General features: G+C 36.1%; 2 protein-coding genes across 2 annotated transcripts; one reads left to right on the forward strand and one right to left on the reverse strand.

The window, feature by feature from the left end:
- The first annotated feature begins 9,216 nt into the window (after positions 1-9,216).
- LOC123909846 (probable cinnamyl alcohol dehydrogenase 1) lies at positions 9,217-12,360 on the forward strand. The gene is made up of 7 exons (XM_045960771.1): positions 9,217-9,382; positions 10,189-10,284; positions 10,562-10,675; positions 10,775-11,005; positions 11,173-11,458; positions 11,585-11,735; positions 11,844-12,360. The coding sequence occupies exons 2-7, from the start codon at positions 10,196-10,198 to the stop codon at positions 12,038-12,040; spliced, it is 1,068 nt and encodes a 355-aa protein (XP_045816727.1). The 5' UTR covers positions 9,217-9,382; positions 10,189-10,195; the 3' UTR covers positions 12,041-12,360.
- A 2,041-nt stretch (positions 12,361-14,401) lies between these two features.
- On the reverse strand, positions 14,402-17,076 carry LOC123910097 (U3 small nucleolar RNA-associated protein 18 homolog). The gene is made up of 2 exons (XM_045961144.1): positions 16,990-17,076; positions 14,402-16,240 (listed from the first exon to the last, which is right to left on the reverse strand). The coding sequence occupies exon 2, from the start codon at positions 16,223-16,225 to the stop codon at positions 14,561-14,563; it is 1,665 nt and encodes a 554-aa protein (XP_045817100.1). The 5' UTR covers positions 16,226-16,240; positions 16,990-17,076; the 3' UTR covers positions 14,402-14,560.
- Positions 17,077-21,425: the final 4,349 nt, after the last annotated feature.

The following is a 21,425-nucleotide window of genomic DNA, read 5'->3' on the forward strand; positions in this document are numbered from 1 at the left end:
TTTTATTCTATTTATAGGTGTCCAATATAAAAGAGAGATAATAATTGTTTTTCTTAGTCCCCGTGAGTTTTGTTCGGTTGGTATAAACATTGCATTTTATATGCAAAATTCGAAGTTTGAATTCTGGACACTTCATTTATTTATTTTAGGGTAGAATTCTAACAACTAAATTACTTTATTAAAAATATTATTATTATTTTTCACAAATAACGATTAAATTCGAAGACATTATTTATAGAATTCTGAGTTTGAATATGAGATTCTTCTGACTTCGTCTAATTATGGTTTCGGTTCGAACATAACTTTTTTTTTTTCCTGTGTCAAATAAAGACATATATTATTCGGTAAATTTTAATAAAAATATTACATTTATTTTCCATTATTTATTAATATTGTATTTGATCTAGTCTTAATTATATGCAAAAGTGGGTCATAAAAAATTGTGTATTTGGTCTACGCAGATTTGCTGCACGCAGTTATTATTCTCGACCGTCTGATTTCAATCAAACGATTGAAAGTGTATTAATAGTTAAAATTGATGTGTAATACAGATCATTCAACCTCAAATCAACGGATGAGATTTAATTCTGCGTTAAACTATATGATAATTCACATCAGAAGATCCAAATCCATCAATTACAAGTATCATTTTTATTTCCTTTTTAAAATCTCAGATCTCCCAAAACAAAGGTATAATAGTACTGTACAGCCGAAGGGGATAGTGTAAACTGGTTATTTCTGATGCAAAACCTAAATGTGGTTTTCCAAGATTAGTGGTTTTAAGAGCATCCACAATGGAGCACTCCATTTTTGAGTACTTAAAATGGTCCCACATAGACACATCATCAATTTATTATTTTTTTAATAATAGTACCTAATAGGTACTCAACCCCTCCAATGGAGCATTTCTTAAAAAGTTCTAAAATGGGTCCAATCAATAACTCCACATCATTAAAATTTGAAATTTAATTTAAAATAATATTGCCAAATTAATTTTTTTTGAATATATTAAATAAAGTGGGTCCCATAAAAAGAAGAGAGAGAATTCTTATATTAGAAGTGGTACCTATTAGGTACTAAAATGTTTTGTACTCCAATGGTAGTACCTAATAAGTACCATGAGTACCTAATAGGTACTACACCATTGAAGATGGTCTAAGCTTGTTTATTTTAAGGTTCTGTTGTGTCTGGTTGGTTGAACCAAATCCATAAGGGAAGCGCGTGGATTATATTCGCTCATTGATTGATTACAAATGGGCACGTTTCGAATTGAGGAAGAGAGTGGCGATAAAGTTAGAAGTATGCGCGTGGGTAAACGTGTATCCTAGGACAACATCGGAGTCCAGGAATCGTGGGGGCCCTAAAAGTAGTGACGTATGGGGAATTGACAGGTGGTGTTTCTAAAACCGAGGGCGCTTATTTTTCCTGCTTTAAGGTTTTGCTAAAAGCGGTTCTTCACTGTTTACAATTTTGTCCTTAACGAGGTTAGGGGAAAGGGAATTCAATACTATAAAAAAACACCGTACTAAATTGAACACTATTTTATTGAAATAAAAGATTGAACCCTGTTTACTAAAAGAAATAGTAAGGTAACTACAATTATTGTTTCGTTTGCTTTTCCAGAATGGAAATTACATTTATATTTTTATTATTATAATGCATGTTGTAGAGGCTATTTGAAGGAAGGTATTACTGGTGTAATCTCACTACATACCAGTATGTGAGAATGATGGTGTGGATTTGATGATGCCTTATATAGTAAAAAAGCTTTCCCTATATTCAAAATCAAGCTTTATGCTACTAATAGTAATAATTACCGAAATGCAAAAAAATCTTTTTTACGGAATGGACAAACTTTTTTAAAGAAGTTATAGTGATTAAGTAAAGAATATTATTGAGTGTGCGACATGATTGATAGATAAAGTCCTTTAATTTTAGAGGTGTGTTGTTCAAACACAAATTTTGAGATACAAAATTAAAACAACTCTCTATTCACTCACAAGCACGTAAAATGAGGTACGTAAAAAATATTAAAAAAATTAAAAAAGTATATTTGTTGTATTTTTGTTAAATAAATGTGTTTACATAACATTTTTCTTAATTTTATAGGGTGTGATTTTTAATTTTATATTCTAACTCGTATACTATAAATTATATAAATTAAGAATATATTTTGGAGATGTAATTCTGGAAATATATTATTGTATCTCGAGTGATTAATCTCCAAATTATATATAGACAACAAAAAAAAGTTTTATAATGACAAAATAATCGTGTGTGTATATAAACACTCTCAAACATATAAGACTTGGACCCCAACCACCTAAAAAATAAACGGTAAACAAATAATGTGTCAACTTATGATTTGATGTCACAAGGACATCTCCCCCACCTAGACATCTTGCTAGAAGGATGCCAAAATGCTAATTTCTCATTTTATCACAATTCCTTTGTGGCTGCCAAAATTGGCCCCAAATTCGCTTTGTAGTTGCATTAATCAAAATATAAACATGAAACAAGTAGACAATATGAGTCGATCTAACATAGCATTAAAAAAAATTAGATTTAGTACTACAGTGACACCGACTTGTTCGACACTGTACTTCGATTCCGCCCTTCGAAAAGGAACATCCGCTCTAACAATTCCGTCTCCGTCTACCAAAACAACCGGAAATGTTTCAAAAAAAGTAGGCATATGACGTACAAAAAGTTCACGCCCCCCCTTGTCTCTAAAGATAGGATGCCTGGGGTGTGGACGGTTTTGATCCTTTTGTTCCGGGGGGAATAGCCTCTCATATTGGAGCAGGGACACTGGGCATATTAGCGGGCCTTTTCCATCTTAGTGTGCGTCCACCTCAACGTTTATACAAAGGATTGCGTATGGGAAATATTGAAACCGTACTTTCTAGTAGTATCGCTGCTGTATTTTTTGCAGCTTTTGTTGTTGCTGGAACTATGTGGTATGGTTCGGCAACTACACCAATTGAATTATCTGGTCCTACTCGTTACCAATGGGATCAGGGATACTTTTCCTTTTAAAAAAAATTAGATTTAAATTTTATAAATAAAAAACTGAAATAATATTTTATGTTATTTTTAACAAAGATATAGTACTAGTCATGATTTTGCAAGTTACGAAACAGCAGGATTTGGCAAATGCATGAAATCGAAAAACACAAAGAAAGAAAGAAAGAATCAAACATCGTACACGTGATGAACTGGCAATTTGTGGAAAGACTGCCGCTAAGACTATGTATGTCATTTTCATATTCAGTAACATTTCCAAAACTGGAAATATCTTCTCCCATACTCATAATTTCTATTTACAGTATATCGCCAAAATCATTTTATAATCGCTTTCAGTATCAATATTCATTATGTACTCCATCTTATAGCAACTTTTCTCACTTTTATAAGCTTTTCCTACATCATTCAATTGAGCTATGGTAAAAATGGTAAAAACTTGTTCTCATGAACTTATCACAGTTGGTAAAGATATTGCCCTATATATGCAGAAGTCGAAGTCTGAATCCTGGACACCCCACTTATTCATCTTTTAAAGTGAAATTTCTAGTCACTAGATTATTTAACAAAAAAAAATGATAAAAACTTCATACCTATTACTAACATTAATGCTACTTAATAATTCTTTTTTTAGTTATATTTTTACAAGGTAATAATTAATCTCTGCGGTTGCACGTAGAGCATAATTTTAATTTTTTTTTAAAAAAAAAGAGTAATAGGTTATTTAACATGGACGGAGCTAGTAGTGTTTAGCTTGAGGAATTCATTGGTAGTTTTTGTTCTTTTTTGTTTTAAAAAATTTGATATTCAGCCTTAGGCCTGACTAATTTGTCCATCGACCAGTTGCAGAAACCCTATTTAAAGGCAAAGTATTTTTATTCTATAAGAACTAGTCCACCGAAATTGATACTGGATATATCTTTTGCTCTTTTTTTTTTTTTTTTGATAATGTAACTTTTGCTCTTGATTGGTTGTAGCCCACGTGATAGAGATTTCATGTGACCAATGAGGATATCTTGTTTCCTCAAACAATCAATGGAACGAGACGATAGAATAAATAAAGCCATAAACATAACGTCTCCAACTAAGGGAAACCAGATGTCAATCATCAACACTCATTGATGGCTATACTATAATTAGTCAAACATCATTTACGAATTAATTTAAACTATCTTAATATTAAGTGTACTTTATACTTGTATTTTATTGACTACTTCTAATGGTACACAACGAAATATTTGGAGGATAAGTTGGTAATCGTGAGCATGATTTATAGTTGATAGAGATATACATCTAAGAGATATAGATTAAATTTGAAAATTTTCATTTATTCATATAAAAATAAATAAATTTTAGCCACTAAATTTATAGTGCCCAAGAGAGATGATACTTAATTTATTAGAGAGTTGCCATTCAAAAAAAAAATTATTAGAGAGTATAATTAGAAATAAAATAATAATTATATTAAAAAATGTAAATGACATTTATATTAAAATAATTTTTGCTTAATTGAAGTATTGATCCTCTATTTTTACCATATCGAAGAATTATTCTTCCTATTTTAAAATTTGACAATTTTGACCTCTCCAATACATATTTTGGGCCTATATAAATATTTTTCATATACTTTTGACCAAAAATAAATAAAAAATCAAGAAGTTGCTTCATTTATAATAAAAACATTTTATAATAAGATTTCACATTTCCATGAGTGGAAAGCAAAAACGTAAAACGTAGGTAATGCCTAATGGTCCCCATTATAAACCGTTAGATAAGATTTCACATTTCCAGATGCCATATGATAATGATAAAATATTGTCAAAGGATTAAAGAATTATTGCTTTTAATTTGTGGCTTAGTATTAAAATCATAGTAAGTACGAGGATTCTTGCAAGTTGTACTAATTTATTAATGAGTCGTGCTAATTAATGTTCTCGTTAAAAAAAAATTAAAAATGCATGTTTTATATTTTGAAAAATAGATTATAAAATTTTTAAATTACCTTACTATATTATTGTAAAAAAAAATTACTTTACTATATTATTATATTCTTTTTTTTTTTTTTTGTTACATATTATTATATTCTTTAACTAGTATCTCAAATACACTAATTAATATTTTCCTTTATTAATTAATCACAGCGCGTTTGCAGGAACAGTTTGTAAAGGTCTTTGCATTTGCTTCCACCTTTTCTTTGAGATCCTAACGGGATATGCTCCCTAAACTTTCATGTGTGAATTTGTCATTTTGACAAGCTATAGGGCATGTTTGTTTAAACTTTAAAAAAATGATTTTTTTATAAAAAATCTAGAGATTTTTTTTGTAGAAATTTTGAAAAAAAATCTAAAACTATTTTTCGTTTGTTTACGATCACAAAAAGCTATTTTTTTTTTTAGAAAATAGTTTTAAAAAAAATAGATTTTGAAGAAAGCTATTGAAAATATCTTTTCATTTTGAAGAAAAAATAATTTTTTTACTAAAATGATTTTTGAAAAAAAAAATCTGAAACAAACAGACCATAATGTTATACAGTTAGGATGTAAATAGATAAACATGAAGGAAGAAAGTAGGATATTCGTATTCGACCTATTGAATAAATGTGATATTTATATTCGTGTGGTATTCACCAATTTTGAAGTACACATGAATATTTACAAATAAAATATACATTTATCTTCCGTGCGGATATTCATTAAGTTATCCGCCTCGTGTTCGTGTCAAATTTTATCCACTAGTACGGATATTTTTATCATCCATATATCCATATATGTAGTATCGAACAACAAATATGAACTACTACTAAAAATAGGAAAATGTTAAACAGTGTCTCTGAGCCATCAGTTCAGTTAATTATATCAATAAGGAAATTTCATCTTAAAAAAAGTGTGCATTCAATACATTAAAAATATAAAAAGTTATATTTCCAACATTAATTTTTCTTTTAATTTTTTTAGTATATTTAACAAGTGCACGACGAAACCCTTAAAAATAATATTAGAATAAACAGTCGATCTTGTTCTTAAATTATCACTATCATCAATTTAGTTTTTAAATTATTAAAATCAACTAAAAACTTCTTAATTTATTCTCTCGTCTAATTATTTCGTTCGTCAATTAACACTCCTAATAAGTTGAATGTTAGCTTAGCAGAATTTAAGCTAAAAAAATACATCAATTTAGTTTCTAAATTTTCAAATTTCAACAAAAACAATCAATTAGTCATCAAACATCATTGTTTTTTGTTGTTAAATACCTCTTCGGAAACCAACATTTCCTACAAATTTAGACTTGTTTCCTATGAATTTATTCCTCGTAAATTCACAAAATTCTTGTAGTGTCCCTCTCCTCTAATCCACAACTCATGGGTGCCCAGTTTATCCACAACCAACATCCACTCCATGTCATATTTCTCAAGCATCTTCAAAATTGATTTTTCTTTGTACTTCACGTTTTATATTGAAAATCTGAGTTATTATTATACAATGTGTCTATCTTGAGTTGTTGAGAAAAATATGTTCTACTATGTGAATTTGGTGGAAAATTAATTAGTTAGATAGTGACACTCTTCTTGTCCATCATTTTTAATTGCTCCATCTTAGTGTTGAATATTGTTGTGGTATGGTACTTATTGCAAAAATATCAAACATTGTCACTCATATTGATTGTGCATTAGATTAAAGAAGACGAAAACTGGATAATTTTATGCATCGATGGATGAAGAATAGCGAAAATAATAATTCATGGCTGATCATGTTTCCAGAAAAAAGATACTTATTTAACCCACAAAAAAATCGTATAGAATTATTCATTAGTTACTTTGTACGATAACCTAAGGATGAAATAGATGCATTTTTATAATTTTTTTTTTGTTACAAGGCTTCTGAGAATATCAAAGAAATCTTTTGGAAGAGATGCGTGAATCGTGAGATTAGAGTCTGAAGAGGCTCCACCCCCAAATTTGGCTAAGAAATCCGCACCATTGTTTCCCTCTCTGAGAGTGTGACATAAAATTAGTATTACTTTGAGAAAATAACTCTTTAATGTCTTAAATCAACGCAGCATAAACATGATATTTGATATTCATATACCATTTAATAGTTTATTATTCACTAAATTGGTGAGAGAATTACGCTTATAGGGACAAATTGACCAATTATTCAACAATGTTATATTTACCCCAGCTATTTATGTGGGATTAAGCTTATAGCAAGTAACAAATGTTAACTTCTTCTCCAAAAATAAAATAAAAGTGTTAACTTCTATTTCTGCAATTATTCAACAATGTTAAATTGATGAGAGTTTGTATTTACGGGCCGAGCTAGCTATTTGGGCTCAATATATTATTTAGTAATAAGCTTTTAAGTGATATACTTTTAGCACCACCACCAAATCTAATGTTTTCTAAATATCAATAATTTATAAAAAATAGTTGACTTTTTAGATTTATCGAATAATACTATGGAACAAAATCCACTAAATAGAGAATGAGACTTAACAATCCACGTCAACACTGGTATTATGATATTCCTATTTATTCACCTTAAAAAGTAAAATTCTAACGGCTAGACTACTTAACAGGAAAAAATATACCACCAACTAAAAAAATTCACCGGAGACAAACTATTTTGATATGTCAGGTATATAGAGTCAAACAACATATTTGAGAGAATGAGAGTGTAAACGAGTTACAAAATACAGAGAACAATTTAATAGTTTACTTAAAAAAAAGTATTTAAGCAAAAATAAAGACAGGGTAATGTTTTCTTAAACCCAACATAAGTCCAACCACTACAATGGTTCGCTGGAATGCACATGGTGGTATCGGGATGATTCTGAATGTTGATGGGAGTAGCATCGGCAATCCAGGTATCTCTGGCTTCGGAGGTTTGATTCGGAACTCTGACGGGGCGTGGGTGCACGGTTTTGCTGGAAATATAGGCTTTTCGAATATCCTTCACGCGGAATTATTGGCAGTGTACCATGGTTTAGTTTTGGCGTGGGAGCTGGACATTAAGGATTTGTGGTGCTATTCTGACTCCAAAATCGTGATTAAGCTGTTATCTAATCATGTAAATGAGTGGCACCACTATGCAGCGATTATCTATAACATTAAGGATCTTCTCACTAGAAACTGGAGGGTTAGGTTGTTGCATACTCTTCGGGAGGGGAACACTTGTGCAGATTTCTTGGCCAAGTTTGGAGCTCGCAACCCTGAAGCTTATTCTCCTATGGCTGTTCCGCCGGATGGAATGAGTCTTCTCCTACTAGCTGATGCTAGTGGGACTATTTTTTCTAGATAATTTTCTTTTTGTCTTTTCCTTTTTTCTTCATCTTGTACCAAAAAAAAAGACAGGGTAATGTTTGTACCAAAAAAAAAAAAAAAAAAAGACAGGGTAATGTTACGGCACTAGTTAAAAAAACAATAAAATAAAATTTTGTATTGAAAAAAGTATTGTATTTTATTTGAATTTTTTAATTAGTACGACCTTTGAATTTAATTTATATACATTATTAATGTAAAATTATTTTACACATACATTCAATAATATACTAACGCATCATGTATTATGTTTAAAAATACACAATGTGTCACGTTCATTAAATGATGTGACAACATATCAATGAATGCATGTGTAAAAAAATTTTACAACGGTGCACAACAATTAAATCGTTGACGTTTTCCATAAAAATATGATTTGTCAACATTATCATTGTGTTTGTTTGAGTTGATTTAGAAAAGAGAGAAATATAAAAGAGAGAAATCGCAAACAAATTAGAGTATTTCCATGGTTTGGACGAGAGAAAAAATGGTGAGAGAGAGAAATATAATGGGTAGAAACTACCCAATAAAAAATCTCTCCATTAAAGGTGAGATTTGTCACATAAAAAAGCTAGCATTTGTAATTTTCCATTATTATCCCTCCATCATCTATTTATCATGACAATATATCTTTTGCACTTAACTTTTTTTTTTCAACTTCATTTTTATAGCCAATTTTTCAAAATAAAAATTTATTAAAAAATATAAATAAATAAATAAGCACATACTTATGTTGTACGTTTTACTTTATTAGAAAATAATTAAAAATAATGTTTATAGAGTGAAAAACCAAAACAAACTATAAAGGTTAAATTAGTCTTTTGCTATTTATTTTAATTTCTCTACTTATTTTTTCTTCTCAATTTCTATTCATCCAAACAATACTAAATTTCTCCTCAACTTCTCTCTTTCTTAATTCATTCTCTCGGTATCCAAACGCAGTGTATATGCAGAAAGACAAAAACTCGGTCACACACACCGCGAAGACCTGTTTTGTTCATTTTCCTCTCTGTGAGTGAATCCCTTTCAATTCCAAAGGTAACTCTATCATCTTATTCTCTCTGCCAAACTATCATTCAACACTTTAGATTATACCAACAAATAATTTCTGAATTATAATTCTGAAACTCTTCATTCTTATTCATTTTCGTGTTTAGAGACTTTGAAGAGGAAGGAAAATAATCTCGTGTTTTCACTTTTATAAATTTTAATCGAATTTCATAACTTTTCTAAATTCTATGTTCACTTATATTATCATTTCATTTCATACTTTCGTTGTATACTGTTTCAGTGTTTCTGGAAATAAAAAATAAAAAAATGTTTTCTTTTTGTTGTCGGATCTATGATTTTTTTTTGTTTTTAGTTTTATGAATGCTACTTATTTTCTTACTCTGCATGTTGATTGCTCTTCTTTGCTATTATATCATTGTTTCATATCAAAGTGTCACATGAATCCATTATTTCTAACATTTCTCTTCTCCCAACCATACCTTGTTTGAGTTATTAGAATTTGAGTCTGTTTGGATTGACTTATTTTAACTTATCTATTTACATAGCATTAGCACTTGTGAGACAGTTTGAGAGAGCTTATGAAAATAACTTATGACAAGCATAAGTTGTTTTCAGCTTATTTTCATAAGTTCTCCGAGATACATTATGAAAACAGCTTATATCTTTATAAGAGAACAATTTGACTTTATTTTATCTTGTGTAATAGAAATAGCTTATTTGTAAGCGCTTATGTTGTAAGCTGCAAATTAAGTTGTTTATCCAAACATGGCAATTATATGAAATGAAACTTCAAATTAAACTGAGGACTAATTATGTTAATATGTTTTGAGTAGAAAAACTATGAGTTCCGAAGGTGTCGGTGAAGATTGCCTTGGATGGGCAGCAAGAGATGCATCTGGAGTTCTGTCGCCTTACAAATTCAATCGCAGGTGTGTGTTATTTAGTGGCCCTCATTTTAATTTGTAGATTGAAGTAATTGTTTTGTATAAAATTTCATTTTCCTTTAATTTTCAAGGCAACCTTACCAGTTACCACCATAAGTTACTAGTTAATGAAGTTCCTAATTGTTGCTACACATCCATATCAATACATAAATACATACGCATATAAGAATGTATGTATTTTTGTATGACTTACATACTGAGATTTACATTTTTTCAATTTTTTTTCTTAAATACTGACAATATGATAATGATGATTGCTAAGGGAACTTGGGAGTGAAGATGTTTATGTTAAAATTACACACTGTGGCGTTTGTTATGCTGATGTAATTTGGGCAAGGAATAAACATGGGGATTCAAAGTATCCTGTTGTGCCGGGGTAAGTGGTTGGCTTTGCTAATGTGTCATGTGTGTATGGGTGGGTGAGAATACTATAGACATAAGCTAAATTATCTGTGTTTTCCTTTTTACTTACCAGACATGAGATTGCTGGGGTTGTGACAAAGGTTGGTCCTAATGTCCAGCGTTTCAAGGTTGGTGACCATGTTGGAGTGGGGACTTACGTCAACTCATGCAGGGATTGCGAGTATTGTAACGATAGATTAGAAAATCATTGTGTCAAGGGATCAGTTTACACCTTTAATGGTGTCGATTTTGATGGTACAGTTACCAAAGGGGGATACTCCACTTCCATTGTAGTACATGAAAGGTAAACTTAATAGATATTAACTTTGTTCTGGTTATGTCAACTTTTGCGAGGCCTTCTCTTCCTGAAACTTATTATGAGCACTAAAAATACTTTTTTGAATTTCATATTAAATGGAGATTGTAGCTTCAGTTCATAACTTCGTATCATATATGGTCTTTCATATGCAGGTATTGCTTCATGATACCTAAAAGCTATCCTTTAGCTTCAGCAGGTCCTTTGCTTTGTGCTGGAATCACAGTTTATTCTCCCATGATACGCCATAAGATGAATCAACCTGGTAAGTCTCTAGGAGTGGTTGGTCTTGGTGGCCTCGGTCATATGGCAGTAAAATTTGGGAAGGCATTTGGCTTGCGTGTAACAGTTTTCAGCACTAGTATTTCCAAGAAAGAGGAGGCGCTGAGCCTGCTTGGTGCAGACAACTTTGTTGTTTCATCAAATCAAGAAGAGATGAGGGTAAGTATTACATGAACCATTTATACCATAGCATGTTCTTCAAAACACGAAGAGAAGAATACTGTTACTACCGATGACTTGTGCTTCTGTTTTTCTTTATCTAAATTAATGGTGATTTCTATGCAGGCGTTGGCTAAATCATTGGATTTTATAGTTGACACAGCATCGGGTGATCACCCATTTGATCCTTACATGTCACTGTTGAAGATGTCTGGTGTTCTAGTCTTAGTTGGGTTCCCAAGTGAGGTCAAATTCAGCCCTGCAAGCCTTAATTTAGGTATGTTTCTTTTGAAGTAGATAAGTTTTGTTGGAATGGTCAGTTTTCTTTCATGTAACTCAGTGATTGTAGCGCCGGAACCTTAAATAACCTTTATCTGTTTGACAGGATCAAGAACTGTTTCCGGAAGTGTTGCAGGTGGTACAAAAGAAATACAGGAGATGGTGGACTTCTGTGCTGAAAACAAGATTTACCCAGATATAGAACTGATTCCAATTGGATACTCAAATGAAGCTCTTGACAGGGTCGTAAATAAGGACGTGAAATATCGGTTTGTAATAGACATTGAAAACTCCCTTAAGTAGAACTAGAGTAATATGAAGTTGGTTCTGAAGTTTGACATGGAAGAACTACTTTGTTTGATATTACATACCGGAAGCAAAGAGATGTTCAGTGTTTCATAATGATTGCTAGATATATATATGATTCAAATTTCATATATCTAGTAATGCAAATAAAGCTCTTGAGAGGGCCATAAAATAGGGACATTAGGTATCAGTCTGTTGTAATCTTTTTTCGGTTGCAAAAAACTTAGACGAGTTTGGTTTCGAGAACAAACTAAGGCTTGCAACAGTTTTGTAAATGACTGTTTATGGATCAACTAAAAGGCATTTTTTGCCTTCTATGTTGTTGTTTCTCTTTTTCAATTTTTATACATTGGGGATGCAAGCTTCAGTTTATGGTGTGAAAGGTAGCATGATTGAAGATCAAACTACCAAAATCAACATAACTCCATTTTCCTAAAAAACAGTTGAAGATCAAATAAGTGACGTCTTGGTCATGGTCAATGTTTTAAAATAGAACCATTCATCAAATTGATGAAGGTTATGATCGTTCAATCAACACGCATGTGCACAAAGTCATGTATATACACAAAAAATACTCATCAATTGATAAAGGGTTAGGATAGTTCATTCAATCATTGATTAATTATTACTAGTCATAATTAGGGCAAAACACCACTTTTTATTTCTGAAAATGAAAATGTAACACCTTATCACACCAATCCCTAACTCACGAAAATACATTAAGGCTCTGTTTGGTAAAATAAAGTTATAAGCTAGCTTATAGCTGATAAGCTAGCTGATAGCTGAAAAGCTAGCTGATTGAAAGTGTTTGGTAAAATTAGCTTTTTAAATGATTGATAAATATAAAAAGACATAAAAGGACATTTATATGTAGTGGGTAGTTTTTGTTTTAGTGGGTAGTTTTTTATTTTATAAAAAATAATAAAATTAAATTAAAGGTTAAAAATGGAAAAAACTGTAAAAAACTATAAGCTATAAGCTCAAACGCTACTTGAAATAGCATCTCAAAAAAAGCTATAAGCTCGTGAGAAAAGCTTTTTACCAAACACTTTTATTTTTTTCAAACAAGCTTATAAGCTAGTCCAATAAGCTATAAGCTAGCTTATTGGACTTACCAAACACACCCTAACCCTCCACTCTTTATTAGTTATTTTTGTCCTTGACGTCAAACAGATTATTACTCTTTGAAAAAATACATTGACCAAAAGAAGGACATAGTTTGATGATGTATCCTTAGGACCAAAATGAAAGGAAAGAAATGTGTCTTGGCTTTTTAAAAACTCCAGTCTGAAGAAGAAGAAAAGAAACCCTGGTTCCATCTTGTTACTTTTCACTCTTAGTTATGCAGCTATACTAAAGATCAAGGGTGCCATTGCAATGGAAGGAAGATTTTTCTGGAATTATTAAACAACCATACTCTCAGAAAATCAATGTTTTGCTTGAAAAGTAATTGTTACACACGACCTTCAAAGTCTATTAATTTCAAAAATGAGTCTTATGGATGCATATAAATCAGGTTTGTTTCCATCCCATACAACTAAATTCATAGAAAGTGCTAGAAAATAGAAATGATCAAGGTTACAAGTTTATTGTAGCTCTCAGCAATATATATGGTCAAATGGTGCTTCATATATGTTTCTTTACTGTAATTCATTGAAGACATCCATCTTAAAATATTTGGAGCTAAACCAGTTTTGTGCAGTCATGAACTAACAATTTGTGTGCAGTGTGTAAACCAGAATTTTTATACTAAATAAATCAGTATTGGAACTAAACCAGAATTTTTTTTTTATATTAAACCATTATTAGCTAATAAAACAGTATTGATACTAATTGAAAGTAGAATGTCAAGTACTTGTGTATCTGCTAGCTCAAACACTATTGTTGTGCTAAAATAAGTGGTTGCTATGGGTTGTTGTGTGATATGGCAAGCAGTAACCAGTGGCACTAGTTGGCACATTTCTGAAAGGGAAAAAGAAATCTAATCTATTATGTTCATCTTGGTCTTAACAAATAAAAATCATGCAACATAATCCCCAAAAATCATCTATTTATTTTCTATTGAACTATCAACAGAATTTTTCATTCTGATATGTTTTTGAAGCTTCAGCACTAAAGTGATCATATGATGCTCCTTAAGTGTGGACATTCTCAATCTTGAAATTCACTACAGAAATTATCAATCTGAATGCTGCTGCACTTGGTCACTGACAGCTTCCTGCAACTAAGTTGGGGAATTGGGGGTTTGTCCTTATAACAAAAGCAAGTGCATTTCATAACGTTAAAAAAAAGCAAGTGCATTTCATATACAGATAGAGTAGGTGTAAGAAAATAAAAGACAAGACATGAAACTGGTTATTTGATGCAGAAAAACAAAGTTTCATCATTAATTAATGATAAAATATAACTCAAGTCTCAAAAATTCCACAAAACCTCAAATAAAATACAACAAAAAATCGCTTTCAAAAAAAAAAAAAAATACAACAAAAATCTGCATGCCAAAGTTTCTAATCTGTTTTAGGCATGGTCATAATGGCGCAACTTATACAATAACACTTTCCCCGAAGAATTTCCTACAGCCATAAAACCACCACGTGGACTAAAATCAATGCAACGGGGATATTGCAGGCTCGTATTTGGATGCGGCCAATTAGAGAAAACAGTATAGGATGGAATATGTATTAATTTCAAACTTCTCTTCTTCATACTTGAACAGATTGCTAATATTTGAGAGTCATGATTAAATTTCATGAAATCCACTGTAGTAGTCAGATTATCAATGGTCTTGATAGGCTTTCTCTTTCCCCCCAGAAATTCGTCACTGTTGTAAATATTCACAATTCCACTCGATGAACCAGCTGCAAAATGTGTCCCTACTGGAGAAGTACAGAGGGCTGTGCCGTTTAAACAGCCTTCATCTACAGCTTTGTGCATACAAGTTCTTGTTCTCATATCCCAATGGTAAACATGGCCATCACCACCAGCGCTTAACAGCCTTTGTCCATCTTGAGTAAAAGCTAACGAACGGACTGATCCGTTCATCTTCAGAGTACCAACTAACTGCTTTGATTTAGTTGAAACCAGTAAAATATGACCTTCATTACCCACAAAGGCTATCATTTGAGAATCAGGAGAGACCTCAAAAACTTCCAAACTCTTCTCATCCCTACCCAACAGTGGCCCAATTTTATCAACACTAGCCTTAACTAAATCAAGACTATAAAAGAACTTTCTTCTTCCTGATATTATCACCTGAGACCCATCAGGCAAGAAAGATGCTTTTCGAATGGGGCAATCTTCAAGGAAGATGCTTTCAAGTTTGGTGTTCCGTTTTCCATCAATTTGAAAAAACCTAAGCTTCCGGTCTAATCCACCAGCAAGAAGCAGCTGACCATTTTGATGGAACTGAACTGAATTTATCACACTATTAGAAGGATCTTGTATATTTGCATCTACAAGTTTCGAGTATTCAATATGCCCTGGCAACAATTTTGAGCTGCTCTTCACAACCAAGTCTTCATTTGTTCTGAGAATATCACTCATATCCTCACCCTCATAACCTCGGCTCACAACAGCTTTATTTTCATCATCTGTCAACTCATCATCAGAAGATTCACCCATTTTTGACCCTGAATCAAGTTGTGCCCAGTCAGTTCCTCGATTGAGCTTAACATGTTGAGCCCTCAATCTTGCTACATACTCTGAACCAGAAATCAATTTCTCATCCTCTTCCTTTCTTAGCTTCCTTAACCTGTTGACGCTGGCTATGTTTACGGTGACTTTTTCTTCTTCCTCATCCACCCACACCGGCTTTCTTTGCAAAGCATCATCATCAGAATTTCCATCTAAAAAGTCAGCATCTTCTTGGTAACCGGTGAGGACAGTATCTGCAGAACGATCAGTGAAGAACAAATCAGAAGCCTCGGCATCCACTTCATCATCATCACCCTTTCCAAATTCAAGAGGGGAATAGAGAGATCCAAACAAAAAGTTCTCAAGTTTTTTCATCGCTTTAACTTGTTCCTTTGCCAATTGTTCTTCCTTTCCATCATCTCGCTTCCTCTTTTTCACTTCCAGGGTATCAACATCACTCTCTCTCCCATCTTCAATCTCTTTTTCTTTATTGTCCTCCTCTCTCTTGGTCTCATTCTTAGAGCGAGCATTTTGAGATATTAAACTCATATTTCACAACCAAACCTGAAAAATAAATATGCATATAACTCAGATGAAACCTACATCTAATCAAATATGAAAGTTGGAAACTGTGATATATTACGAGAACAACAAGCAAACAACGAAGTCACTAGGATGGTATTAGACAACAACAAATCCAACCAACAAAACACCAAAATGAACTTGCAATCAAAAACGGGTAGCATAATAATGATTCATAAAATCAAATCACAAATAACATAATGAAAAGCTTGAATTAATTTCACACATACATATGTTTCAAATAATCAAGAATTTAACCATTTCCGCAAAATTCAGCTACTGGGAAAATCATTCATGCAGTAAAAAAAAAGAAAAACCGAGTAAATAGTCAATTTTGTCCCTAAAATATCACTATCTCACCAATCTAGTCCCTGAACTATTAAAAACAATTAAAAGGTAACTAAACTATACTCACATCAAACAATTTCGTCCCTCAGTTAACTTTTCCGTTGGCCGTTAGTGGTCCCTGAACTATTAAAATAGTTCAATTTAGTCCCTAAACTATCTTAAGAAACAACAAAATAGTCCCTAAACACATCCATAATTACCTATACCATACAACTATAGGAATTGCCAATGAATTACAAATGTGAAACCCTAAACATGAAACATAAGAGGAATTCGTGTAACAAGAAATTGGAAACAAGGTGGTTGGGGGCGGTGATAATGAAAATCGGAGATTGAATATATTGAAATTGATAAACATGATGGAAAGTGTGGGAAATGAATACCTTATTGCGAAGATGGCGGTGGCTGAGTCTGTCTACGGCGGAAGAGAAGGGTTTAGGTGATGATGTAATGTAATGAAATGAATACACAGCGTAGCCGCGAAAAGGGTTTAGCAGTTATTGGATTGGATTTTCGGTTTTCTATTGGGCTTTACCTGCGTTTTTCTACAACTGGGCTTTAACATCATCTCTAAACTAAAAGCATTTTTCTATTCCCACCCCTGTGTTTCTTTCCACCCCTGTGGTGATATAACCAAACCACCCCTCAATTAGCATACACCTTTTTTCTATTAGAATTTAGAGGTCTCTTCTATACTGTTCTGGACTGGGCCAAGAGCTGGCCCAATCCCTTCTGCCCGACATTTGGGGCACAGCCCAATAAGGGGAGACTTCCCCGACACGTCAACCAATGACGTGCCATGCTCGACGTAATGGGTAGGCAGCACGTTAAACACGTGCTCGCCTAACCATGCATGCTGATCCATTCAACCATAACTTAACAGCTAAGCAGCACGTTTAGCACGTGCTCCTTTATCAAGCCACAGCTGTCACGGAGTTTATCCCTTACCCGCAAATAGTGGAACGGCTCCAACCAAGATAGAGGCAAATAACGGCCTTCCCCTACGATACAGGGACTATCTTGGCAGTTGAGTCTATTGGGCCGGTTATCCCGGCCCAATAGACCAACCTTTGGCCCAGCGCTGGGGGCACTATATAAGCTCTCCTAGACAGGAGAGCCAGGTATTCTGATTCATTCTCACTATACTTTCTCTCTCTTCTTTGTATCTCTCTTGTTCACCTTGCTGACTTAGGCATCGGAGCACCTGCAGGTACAAACCCCCCCTTCGGTGTGGACGCTCGCTCAACGGACCGGCCATCAATCTATTCTGATCACCAGGTACGATCAGTGGCGCCGTCTGTGGGAACTGAGTTCTTCCCCATTCTTTAATCTTTCCTCAAAGAAACAAAGATAAAAAACCAAACCTCTCAAGAAACTTCATCATGGCCAGTTCTTCGCAGCCACTCAACACCGACGCCGGCGACGACAGCGTGCTCAACGTTCCGTCCTCTCCGCCGCCGCAGCATAACACCGTGCTATCACCGGTGCGTGACAATACCACCGTGTCTCGCGGTCCTGAAACCGACTCTCGCGACGGACGAGAAACTTCACTCTCGTCCGATGAAGAGGACGTCGAGATCCTAACCGATCGTCAGATGGGCAAACGCCCGCAATTGAAACAAGAAGCTCCGGCAAACAACGCCGAACAGCCCGCCGTCTTGGCCAACTCTGAGATCGCAGCCTTGATCGCTGCCCTCAAACAAACAACGGAGGCCATGCAGGCTCAAAATCGTCGACTGGACGAGCAGAGCGAAAGGATTGCCGCGCTGGAGAAAAGCCGGCCACCTAGAAAGACCAACTCTCCCCCGCGGAGACGCCAAGCTGATCCTTCCCCTCCCCGTCCGGCGGCCGTCAAACATCGACGCCCCGACTTAGAGAGGGTAGAAGTTACTCCTCGGAAGAAGGACCGCACTCCACCTCATCGCGAGGGTAGGTCCCCTCCGAGCAAGAAAGGGAAGCACGAAGCCCCTCGCCGCCATTCACCGCAAGGGTTGGCACTGATGTCCAAACAGGGCATGTCGAGCAGCTATCGTCCCCGCGGCTACAAGTCTCGTAGTCCAACACCGATGCCCGGTGATTCTCCCCGGTCTTCCGAGGACCACTCTCCTAACGGGAGCGACGAGGGTGATCCCCGATGCCCCCTGACCGCAGACATTCTGAGGAAGCGTGTCCCAAAGGGCTTCGAGAGACCTCCTACGCTCCCCGCGTACGATGGTTTGACCGACCCCGACGACCACATAGCTAATGTCAACGCTAACCTGGATTTCAGGAACATTAGCGGGGCCATTAGGTGCAGACTGTTCCCAACCACGTTGAGGAAGGGAGCAATGGCGTGGTACCAAAGCCTGCCCCCTCAATCCATCCATTCATGGAGGGATCTTACTGAACAGTTTTGCAGACACTTCACTGCTTCCCGAAAGCACCCAAAGACTGTGCATGCCTTGGAGGCCATATATCAAGCTGAAGACGAAACTCTCCGCAACTTCGTCGAGAGATTCAACAAAGAGGCCGTGCAGGTCGAGACGACCGACGACATGAAAAAATACTTGCTGCAGAGGGGCCTTCGCCCGGGCAGCGACTTTGCCAAAGCTGTGGGCATAGAAAAACCACCCACCTGGGACGACCTCCTCCTAAAAGCTCAAAAGTACATTGATTACGAGGAAGTCCAGGCAGCTGACGTCGCCCGCCTTGCCCGACCTGGAAGCAGCCACCCTGCCCGCGAGCCCTCCCATAGGAACGATGACAGGGGTGGCGACAGGGGACACGATAGAGGCGGCGATCGGGGTGGCGAGAGGGGCAGAGACAGAAGGAGGGGTGAAAGACGAGAGCCTCGTGGACCTCCAAGCACATTCGCCACCTACACCCAACTCGTCAAATCACGGGGAGAGATATTCGCTGAGGTTCACATCTCTGAGTTCGACAGAGCAAATGTGAAGCAACCAAAGCCAACCCCCCTAAAACCCGGCCAAGACAAAAATAGGTATTGCAGATACCACAAGAGTTATGGACACAGGACCGACGACTGCATCCAGCTGAAGGATGCTATTGAAATCATGATCAGAAACGGACAACTAAGACAGTTCGTGAAAAGAAACAATGATCCTCGACCAGAAACCGCGGAGACTCGCGCGGTCGAGGAGGTCCCTCCACAGCCAGCCGGGCAGAAAAACGCCAAGCAGATAGCTATGAGCGTATCCCGGCCAGAAGATTTGGCTATCCCCAGCGATTTTGAGGACACCTATACTGGTCCTACGCTTAGCACGGGGGACTACTTCACAGACTCACTCGTCATATCCGGCGGTCACATGGACAAGCACACCGTCGGATCAATAAAAAGAAAATTCGAGGATCTCATCAACACGTCCTCAAATATGAACGCAACGCTGGACAAGGCGAAGGGGCGATCAATGCCTTTAGCCTTCTATCGAGAAGAGCTGCCCGGTGGAACAGCCAACTTCCAAATTCCCCTCCTCGTCCGGGCAGACATGGCCAACATGGACGTTCGTCGGGTCCTCATCGATCCGGGGAGCTCTTGCGACATCATGTACGCCAGTTTGTTCAGGACCTTACAGCTGGACGAGACACACCTCACCCCATACATGGGCTCAGACCTCACAGGATTCAATGGAGCAACTACTAGGCCTTGGGGTTATGTCGACCTGATCGTCACCTTTGGCTCCGAAGAGACTGCTAAGTCGATCAGGGTGAAATTCTTGGTCGTGGACTGCCCCTGCCTCTACCAGTGCATCATCGGCAGGACGGCCATAGCAGACCTGATGGCTGTCCCCTCCACCGCCCACCTGAAGATGAAATATTACACTCATAAGGGGCAGGTTGCTACTTTGCACGGGGACATCGAAGCCGCGAGGAGGTGCTTTGACGCAGCATCCAAAGGCAACAACTTCATTGGCAAAGCTCCTGAAGCAAAGAAGCCAAAGCCTTCCTCGGAAACACCACCAAAGCCATCCCCGGAAGCACCACCAAGTCTGCCCGGTCCAAGTGTGAGCTCTGTTGATCTTGACAGCCGCACCTCCAAGAAAGAGAATAAGGAGGAGAAAAAGCTGAGGAAGGAGGAGAAGGAGGACGACGAGGCGAGCAAAGAGCATTATCGCCCCATTCCAGATGGAGACTTTGAGATAGTCCAGTTTGGCGAGGATCCAGAAAAAGGAGTCAAGATTGGGACAGGGCTCCCCGAGTTGGCGAGGAAGCAGCTGAAAGCCTGCCTTAGAGAAAATGCTGACTTGTTCGCATGGCACGCTGCCGACATGCCCGGGCTGGATCCAAACATCGCTTGTCATCAACTTACTGTCGACCCACTTGCTAGTGCCGTAGTGCAACGTAGGCGTAGGCAGTCTCCCGAAAAAGCGGAGGCTGCTGAAAAAGCTGTAAAAGACCTCCTAGAGGCAAATTTTATTTCTGAAGCCAGATACACTACCTGGTTGTCAAACGTTGTACTAGTTAAAAAGTCTAATGGAAAATGGCGCATGTGTGTTGACTATACCGATCTCAATAGGGCTTGCCCTAAAGATTCCTATCCTTTACCTTGCATTGATAAATTAGTCGATAATTCTTCTGGCTTTAAATTATTGTCTTTTATGGATGCATATTCAGGATACAACCAAATCCCAATGGCTGTGGCCGACAGGGGAAAAACAGCTTTCATGACCGAGTCGGGCAACTATTACTACAACGTAATGCCCTTCGGTCTAAAAAACGCTGGTGCTACATACCAGCGGATGATGAACAAAGTGTTCCGGGCAGAAATAGGCGACATGCTCGAAGTCTACATGGACGACATGATCGTAAAATCCCATGAGGA

Source organism: Trifolium pratense, linkage group LG2 (genome assembly GCF_020283565.1).
Source record: "Trifolium pratense cultivar HEN17-A07 linkage group LG2, ARS_RC_1.1, whole genome shotgun sequence".
Classification (NCBI taxonomy): Eukaryota; Viridiplantae; Streptophyta; class Magnoliopsida; order Fabales; family Fabaceae; genus Trifolium; species Trifolium pratense.

Excerpts from the sequence above, each read along its gene's own strand:
- LOC123909846 (XM_045960771.1), top strand. The coding sequence starts at position 10,196 with ATGAGTTCCGAAGGTGTCGGTGAAGATTGCCTTGGATGGGCAGCAAGA. Across the intron at positions 10,676-10,774 it reads AAGTATCCTGTTGTGCCGGG|ACATGAGATTGCTGGGGTTG; the intron begins GTAAGTGGTTGG and ends TTTACTTACCAG. Across the intron at positions 11,736-11,843 it reads CCCTGCAAGCCTTAATTTAG|GATCAAGAACTGTTTCCGGA; the intron begins GTATGTTTCTTT and ends TCTGTTTGACAG.
- LOC123910097 (XM_045961144.1), bottom strand. The coding sequence starts at position 16,225 with ATGAGTTTAATATCTCAAAATGCTCGCTCTAAGAATGAGACCAAGAGA.